Source organism: Leptosomus discolor, chromosome Z (genome assembly GCF_034619465.1).
Source record: "Leptosomus discolor isolate bLepDis1 chromosome Z, bLepDis1.hap2, whole genome shotgun sequence".
NCBI lineage: Eukaryota > Metazoa > Chordata > Aves > Leptosomiformes > Leptosomidae > Leptosomus > Leptosomus discolor.
Genome location: NC_141419.1, coordinates 91,586,135 through 91,595,268, shown reverse-complemented (window position 1 = coordinate 91,595,268; position 9,134 = coordinate 91,586,135). Strand labels below are relative to the sequence as shown.

The window sequence follows — 9,134 nt, the reverse complement described above, 5'->3', positions numbered from 1 at the left end:
ACCCGCCAGCGTTTTCAGCGTCTATTAGAAAGCTATGAAGTGTTTCAGCTTTCAGGAACTCACGCCAGGGGAAACATCAGAGCTTTAAATTAATCAAATTGTTCAGAGTGATTCGTTTTTGACAGGAAGCCTAAACTACATTTATTTATGCGAAAACTTCAAGGGAGAATTGTAAGAGCTCCTCAACACGAGCGCAGCAACACCTCCAGGTACAAACACTTGGCAGAGTTACACTTTATTAGTTGCAGTGCAATAGTCCTCTTGCACGTAAATTGGGTGACAAACGGGTACAAAATACTGTTTACAAGTTTGAAACAGATGTTATTCAAAAGCTTGTAACATCTTAAATCCCGGGTGCAGAACACAAACCTTCCCGAGGGCCGCACTAAGCCAAACGATCCCGCGCTCTGCTCCAGGAACCTGCGGTCTGAGGAAAACCCCACGGCTGTGAAGCCTACACACTCGGCTTCTGGGGAGGCTAGGTGACCAAAACCATCCCTTACGAATTTATTCCAAGTTCCAGATGTCTGAGTATCCTTTTTTCCTTGCTTTACAAGAGCAACGCTCACTGTACCTGCTACTCTCTCCAGTTTGCCACGGTCCTCTGTGTGCCACAGAGAGGACTGCTGTGGACAGCAGAAACCCTGCCGTTGTTTTCAAGCGCTACCCAACACCACCCAACATACAGAGCTTGCTAACACCGCTGCTTTTTCTTCTTCATCGGAATGTCTATTGTCATAAAATCCTCAGCTAGTGTTACTTCTTGACCGTCTAACACTGACTCTGCCTGTCTCCTCAGTTCAGTGATGTCCGTATCTCCCTCGCCTCTCTGAGCGGCGGGTTTGTATCGCTGGCTGAAGTGAGTCAGAACCAGTTTCTTGACTTTACACAGTTTCGCGAAATCCGACGCCATTTTTGGAGTGCTATGGCCATGCTCTCTGGCCTTTTCCTCTTGGGTATCGTCCAGCGTGGCTTCATGGATCAGTACATCTGCTTCACAGCAGAGCTTCACGGCTGCATCTCCAACCACCCCTGAACAATCCCCCAAAATGCAAATTTTTCTTCCAGGAATAGGGTCTTCCAAGACGTCAGAAGGAGAAATCGTTACTCCATTTTCTAGAACAACTGCAGTTCCGTTTTTCAGTTTCCCATATAAAGGACCTGGTTGAACTCCTGGTAAATAAAGGCAAAAGATCCCACAAGTTGTTATGATGAATGTCAGGTTTCAAAAGAAAAATACCACTGGAGACACGCTATATATAGACCTGTCTCACAGAAAAAAAATACAACCTCAATATAAATATCAATCGGTATTTCACATCCTTCATACAAATAAAAAGCTTGTAACATTAGCAGGAAGCGTGTTTGAGGAAAAGCTATGCTCTTCATATCAAAGTCAATAAAGTCGTGCAAACACACTGGCCATACATTCCCCTGAAAGCCACGTTGGGCTTTTTGAACTTTAAGCTCCGACCTTGTTTGGTCTTCCCAGTATGAGACTGGTCTCCAATATTAACCAGCACCAGTGTTACACACTGCTGCATCAGCATGAAGTACTAAAATGTGCTTAATAGGAAACGGAAAATTGAATTAAAATGGATTACGGAGGGATGCAGCAGCTCTGATTTGCTAGAAGCCCTAGAAAGGCGGTCATAAAAAGATCTCAACTGCCCGTGAACCCAGTTTTGTTACATCTGCTGAAAAATGGAGTCGCTGCTCAGCTTGAACACATGCCTTCAGGCATTTAAAAGGAGGAAAAATAAGTCAAAGTAGTTACCAAGGTCTTTCAGTTTCTGTACATCGAGTTTACCGGTCCGGGGCTTCTCTTCCACCACAAAGCCAAAGGAAGGAATGCGGTGAAACAGGCGAAATGCTTTCAGAACCAGCTGCTCATCCTCAACCAGCAAGTACGAGTGTTCTACTGGATCCAGGTGGAGTATTCTCCCTTGTGCTCCCTGGGGAGAGACCTCATCTCTGTCCAAGTAAGAAAACTCCTTAAATTCTTCCGCAGGGCACTGGTCCTGAGTAGGTACCAGTTCATGAACAGTGTAGGGAAAGAGAAGCTGTGAGTGGGAGAGCTCCATACTCCTCCATATGAAGTGTCGCAGTCCTAACGGTCCATAAATATCAACGGGGCGTCTGTTTGGGTCAGGGCTACTTTGGAGGCTGAGTGTACACAGCAAGCCAGGAAGTCCAAAAAAGTGGTCACCGTGAAGATGAGTTATGAAAATCTTGGTGATCCTGCCTATCGATTAGAACAACAGGAAAACAAAAACAAACCCGGAAAAGGTAGGAAAAGAAACCAACGCTGTAACAGCTCAGAAATAATCACTTTTGGCAACAGGTAGGAAATAAGGAAGGAGGGAAATTAAAAGCACAGAGCAGAATTGGCTGATCCTGCCACATCTGAATGCAAAGTAGTGCTGGAAAGTGGTGGAGCTTTCACGTATTACATGGAAACTGCAGACTAACGAGAAACATAAAGTGGATTTTGTGTTGTTCCTAGTTTTGAATTTAGCACATGAAATGATCACAATTAAAGCAAAAGCGCCCAGGTTTGATTTCCAAGGTTTTTTACAAGGCAAGAACCCCACGGTTCCCAGCTGGTTTGTTTTGCACAGACGAAAAATTGCGCTTAAAGATTTGGGCTTTGTTTCACATCTGAGTTTGTCTCGCTCCAGCTCTCAGGCACTGGGGCTTGCCCTCGCTGCATTAAAAAAGCCCGGAATTTTCTCTCACTACAAACACGTGTGCTTTAACCAGGCTGCCTCAGTCTCCTCTGCCAGCTGAGTTCCCACTTCCTCGCAGTAAATCCACATTTGAAATCACAAAGCCCCAGAAATTAATTCAGGAGAGTTTGGTTCTCAAACACAACTCTCGAACACAGGATGACTGCACGGCAGGTTCAGCAACTGCCACCCGTACGCAGCACCTTCAGCTGCTCCGGCACCTTTAGTACCGTGGTATTCAAATACCACGAGCACGAGGGCACAGTATTTTGTTTAGATCTCATGCAACTTTTCCCCTTCCCTCATCACAATCCCTGTCAACAGCACAAACCTGCTTTGAGATGGCTCTTCATGAACTGTGTCTGCGTTCCCTCTCCGCAGTCGAAGAGCCAGCACTCTCCTTCCCTGCGAAGCACTAACGCTGACGCCCCTCTTGTTGGGGAGGGATACGCTGAGCCTGTGCCGAGGAAAGTTATATCCATCGACATTCTGAATATGTCAGTATGTCACCTGAAAGAGAGATTTTGAGCCATTGAACAAACGTATTCATGCTGGGAAAGAAACAAACACTTTTGCTTCCAGTGAAGGCATCCTACGCACTTTAATGTGAGGATCAAATTCCCCTTCCCTTAAAAAAAAAATAAACCCCTTCCCTTAAAAAAAAAAATAAATAAAACCTCTCTGGAGTAGGACATGACTTTCAGTCAACAGAGTATTTACAAGCAGCAGATTTCCTTTTCCTTTCTAGGTCAGTGGAAGGTTGCAAACACGCAGCCCGAACGTAAGACGCGACCTTTGCTCATTACCTGAGGAAACAGCCCCAGCCAGTTGGAAATGCTCTAATCTTTAAAGCCACTGTTCCTTCTTCTTTGCTTTATTTAAACTTTCAATTTTCCTGCACGCTGTTTCCTCTAAAAGCCTTTTCAGAATGACTAACACCAGCCGCTGCTGACATTTAAATGCTGCTACTGGATGTCAGGAGTGGGCAGCCCAGCACCACAGAGGGGAAAGATTTGCTCCCCTCAAAACAACTTCAGATACCGCATGAGGCCAGGAGCGACCTGATTTCCTTTGCAACAGCATCCTTGAAGGGATCCACGTTTGACTCCTCATCGGTGCCAAGTGAAGAATTAACCACCACCAAACCCTCACGTCACCTGGAGGCTGCGTGACAGCTCACGGGACACCTACTGCAGCAGAAGGATTTACACAACCTGCTGCTATACCCCCACTTGTTTATATATCCGCTATAGTGCCCAGATGAGGAGCCTGGCTGGGCTGCAGGAGCAGGACAACCTTCCAAAAGCCGCGTCAGGAGCAGAATTTCCACGTGCATGACTGACGCCGTCTCCCCTCGTGGGGTGCACTTTCTTCACCCTTAGTCTTCCCAGACTTGGTTCCTACCTGGTTTTCAGATGTATTTCCACCTCACTGCAAACTCCAGGTGCCTCAACAGCTTCAGGTACCTTTCAAGCAAAACACATTACCATTTCTCACGTTTAGCTGCCACAACTTTCTACAGGAGAGCAGTCCCCTTCCCTGCACGTTCCTCCCAAGCGCATCAAAGTGCAACACGCAATTACCTGACCCTGGGGCGGGGGGGCGGGCAGGATAAACGTCCCTCACACACCCACCCAAAAAGCAGAAATAAACATTTTGCTGCCTCGTTTCCTCGGTGTAAAAAGCACGTTAACAACCTCTCGGGCCTTCCGCCGTCAGGGGGCCGGCACCTACCGAGGCCTAAACCCCTCCTGGAACACAAGGGCCCGATCGCAGACAGCCGCGCCGGGCCTCGCCCCGTCGCCTTCACCCCCCCCCACCGAGGGAGCGCTTGTGGGGAAGGGCCCGCGGCCGGGGGGAGGCCGGGGCCGCGGTTCCGGCGGAGGACGCGATCGCGCACAGGCCCGGCCCGGCCCGGCCCGGCCCCCTCGGCGGCGGCAGGCGGAGCCCGCGCTCCGCGGCCCGTCCCTCCCTTCCCCGCCCCGGCGGCGGCCTCGGCCTCGGCCCTGCCCCCGCGGCGGGCCCTGCTCTGCCGGGGGACGCCACCCCCCGGAGTCGGTTTGTTTATCTCTCCGAAAAAAAAAAAACGGGCGTGGGGCCTCGAGTGCCCTCACAAAGGAGCTCTGTTGTAGGAGCGCTGTCAGCCAGCCAGGCGGTGTAGAAAACCAGTTTTGAGAGAAAAAGGGGAGGTTGTTTTACCTGGTGGCTGATCGTTTGCAAGCGAGGAAAGGGGAAAGAAAAAAAAAAAAAAAAAAAAAAAAAGTAAATAACGTCGGTGATTGAGGCGGCCACGTTATCAGTTCCGTGTAGGTCAAGCGTTATTGTTTCAGAATAAACAAAATCAAAGGTAATTTAGGCAAAGGGAATGCGTTTTACTAAGAAAATAGAAGACCAGAACACACATTTCAATAGAGTTACAACATCATAAAGGAGGAAAAAACCCCAACGAGTTCACATTTAGTTACAATTTTAGTTTCAGCTGAGCAATGACCCTCCCAGGTAAAGTCAACCCCGGTCAGATTAGGCTAGAACTGTTCTCACAAGCACTCCAGTAGATAGGCTAGATATGTTTAAGGTAGAAATAAAAGTAAATTATTTTATTTCTTGACATCTTACTCTGTTTGTGTAGCCCTACAAGTATTTTTATTTCCATTTTCATTAGAAAGGATCTACTTAAAGGCCGGATAAGTCAAAGGTACTTGGAGAGTTCAGTTCAATCCAGCACCAACTTGGTTCCCGCACCCTAAGCAAAACGTCTGATGCAAGGGAGTTTTTTACATCAGCTGTAGCCATGGTCCACCGTGCCACCAGGTACCGGATTCCCCAGGTACGATGTAGCTGTTAGCACATGTTCCTCCGGAGAAGGCACGAGTAAGCTGCATCCTCACAGAGTGCTGCAATTCGGGAAGCGACAGCGGGAAGAGAGGTCTAAAGCGGGCTGCATCTTCCTCGCAGTTCACCCAGAACATCTGCAGGCTTTCTGAAACCATGGTGATGTGTATTTTGGGAGTAGGTAGGTAGGTCAAGGTAGATCCACACAGAACTGGATGTCCCTTCACCAGCGGCAACTGAATTACATTGCTCAAATTCAGCTGCCAAGTGAGTGCAATTAGAGCTGTGCTCTAGATTTTCTCCTTGCTCCAGTATTCAATGTAACACCGGGCCCTGCTTATTACATACAGCTGTTATGAAACAGGGTAGCAGTACGCATCATGTTAAAAGAGAGTCCAAAAAATGACAGTGGTTTTCTGAAACTCAGGAACAGCACTTAGAGCCGAGACAGAACTGGAGTCCAAACTGCACTGTTCTTACAGCCCGATCTGAGAGTCTCGTAAATACCTTTATCCGAATGACAGAGTTGCTCAAATCTGCACCTTTGAACTCAAGACCAGGAGCAAATGAAAGGTGACACCTCGGATTTACTTCGGCCCAGAGTCAGCTGAACTAAAATTCACAGTTGTAGCTGTACAATAGTGATCCCCATTCTCCTACAGGAGTAGTCACGAAATAGGTCTGCTAATGAAAAACTAAAGGTGTATCACTCTGCAGTTACTACCAGAGGAGTGTGACAAAGAGCTAACTCTACCCCCTCCCACAGAACAGCGTGCTGGAAACAACAGGACAGAGAAGACACGCACCTACCACAGGAAACCTGTTAAACACCAACCTGCACGTCAAGTGTTGCTTTGTTTTAAGCTTGGAAAACAAACACAACATCATGAAACAGCACTGTTCACAAACAGAACCCAGAGCTTACGCCAGGAGTCACATTTGGGTTTTAAAAATCTATCAGACACAACGTTTTAATAGTTGTCTTCCACATGTCAATTGTTGGCACGCGGGCATATGCTTCAGGAAGACACAGAGTTTTGTAACATCTTTGAACAAGAATACACATATTTAATATGAAATAAAGGCTGTGTTCCCTTAGCTACCATTGTTCTCCTCCCCTAGACATTTCTATACATTGCTGTCAAGAGGCTCAGTCCTGCTCCTGTTGATTTTAAGGAAGCAGGTCTCAGAACCGCCCTGGAAAAGACTGAACTACTGACCTGCGTGGGAGTTTCTGATCCTCTCAGAAGCGTTCTGTACCTCCAGAACAGCATCCTCACAGAAGAGGCATGAAAGACAGACTTCTATACCATTTGGAGGGCAAAAGCCACCAGGGGTGTGTGAAGAGCTAGAACACTAGTCATCCTTTAGGTGACATTTTCAAGAACAGTATAATCTTAACTTACGCTGTGTAGCGTTACAAAATGCATCCTAGTGACAACTTTTTCCCTTTGCATACTGCATAAGACAGTTTTCTGTATAGATAAAGATCAGTAAATGCTTTTGAATAAGCCAGCAAATAGAAAAAAAACCAGGCTGAGTAAAACCCCGTGGTTCCTTACTAAGCAGCAAGATTAGCAGTTGTAATTAATTCGTTCTGAAGAATATACAACGCTGAAGATGAATCTATTAAAAAAAAAATCTGAAAAAGATGAAAGGGAGAGTGAAATGCACTTAAAACTCTGTGAGGCGACATGTTACCTGTTGCTAACGGGAAACGATGGCTATACATTCCACCTTGTCTATACTGCAAGCTATACATGATCCGCCCAACCTGACTAAACAACCTCTACAACCTGGGACAGGTTAGAGAGAGAGAGTCAGGCTTCTCTGCCCTAGAGCTCCGACACATCGGCAGCCCCATCAGGGCGCTAACTGGAGCCTCCGAGTCCATTCAAGACTGTTTTTCCCTCACCTGTGCAGCGGGATTCCCAGAAAAATGATGCAGGAAAATCCCACTGCCTGAAGTGCCCCTCTTGGCATCTGCTTAAAGACAGCAGGGAGCCCGTGCCAGCAAGGGAAAGGACAGCACTTCACAAAACAGGCATCTTCCCTCGGCTTGACAGCAGCCTCTGCGAATTCCCTGCGTGGGAGCTCCCTTCGGGAACCGAAACCGCTCTTGCCCAAAAGCAAAACTCCTCCTGCGCACAGCTAACGCTGCTTTTCCCCAGCGCCAGGTTTTCCCCGAGTACTGTCCCACTGGTTACGGGCCATGACTGCACTTCTTGCCTGAAAAAACAAGTATCAGACTGAACAGATGGATGCAGATCTTTATTTTGTAAGACAGAGTTGTACTGATGGCCCGATCGCCCTGCCTCTGCGATCGTTCTCAGCTGGGACACAAGATCAGTCCACGGGATATTTTTGTTACTCGTCTGCCTCATTAGTATGTTGGCAGAAGGGAGGAAGTGTGCGTTCCCAATACGCTGCAACCCAGCGATGCAGAACTCCACTGACACACTACAACAGGCTTCAGCTAGAGTTGAATTTTCCCGAAGGTAAAAAGAATTTGTACACTAAATAAATAATTTTTCAGCAAGATCACAAATTTAAATACAATAAAAACCAGGCATAGCAAAAATAGATGAAAAAAAGCATTCTTTGTAAAAACATCCTATGTGTGTGTCGGTCTTTTTTTTGTACATATACTTACATATACAAGTCGCAACCCACGTACGTCGCCCAACTTGGCAACGCAGCATTTTGAGCCCCACCAGACAGCACTTCACCACAGTTTGAACATGCAGACTTTTCCCCCCTCATCGCTATTTTCTGTGTTTATATACTCAGTCGTCTTTCCTCACTTAGGTAAAGCCTTCCCAAAGTTTACTGTTCTTTTTACCTGACACACAAGCAGAATTTTAAAATCAGATACCAGGCAGTAAGTGACACAGACCATGTCTAAGGGGGTACAGAGACAATTTTCCCTGTTCTATTTCGGGCCTGTTCTGTGGAAACTGCATTTCCCAACACGAATGAGGACGTCAGAGAGGTGCTTGCCACGGGTAAATCCTGAGCAAGCTTTACTTCATGTCTTTGGATTCTGGCTACAGGTTTGCCAGTATAGCCCTTTTACATCTATCTGTTTATTTATTTCTTGTCCTTTTTTGCCTTGGCGCAGCAAGCTACAGAACAGCATGTAATACTCATTTCTGTTCCTGCCGTACCATTGTTTTGGTTACTCAGGCCAGATCTGGAGAAGCCACAGACTGTAACTAGCACTGCGCGTCCCCGCCTGCTAACACAAAGCGATGGAGGGCACTCAGATGTGATATGAACGAAATGAAAAGGCATGCACGTCGCGGTATCTGTATCAAACGTGCAGTAGTACTCACTGCAACGAGAAATTCAACTTGTCATTTTCGTTTTCACACAAAAACCCTGACAAATTAAATCTGTAAATGGAGTGAGGAAGATGAAGTGATCAACTTAGAGCTTCTAAGCATTAGATCTTCCGAGCCCTGTATTCAAACGGAACTGAATATACTGGGCTGAGACCACAAGAAGCATTCAAACCCCTGGAAGTGTGCGTGTCAGTAGCTGCCTGTAACACTTTCTGTTCCAGCTTCCTCA

The 9,134-nt window shown here is 46.8% G+C and overlaps 1 protein-coding gene across 1 annotated transcript; it reads right to left on the bottom strand.

The window, feature by feature from the left end:
- Window positions 1-219: 219 nt before the first annotated feature.
- On the bottom strand, window positions 220-3,244 carry ELAC1 (elaC ribonuclease Z 1). Its single transcript, XM_086479573.1, has 3 exons — window positions 3,061-3,244; window positions 1,778-2,245; window positions 220-1,173 (listed from the first exon to the last, which is right to left on the bottom strand). The coding sequence occupies exons 1-3, from the start codon at window positions 3,215-3,217 to the stop codon at window positions 695-697; spliced, it is 1,104 nt and encodes a 367-aa protein (XP_086335699.1). The 5' UTR covers window positions 3,218-3,244; the 3' UTR covers window positions 220-694.
- Between the last annotated feature and the right edge of the window lie 5,890 nt (window positions 3,245-9,134).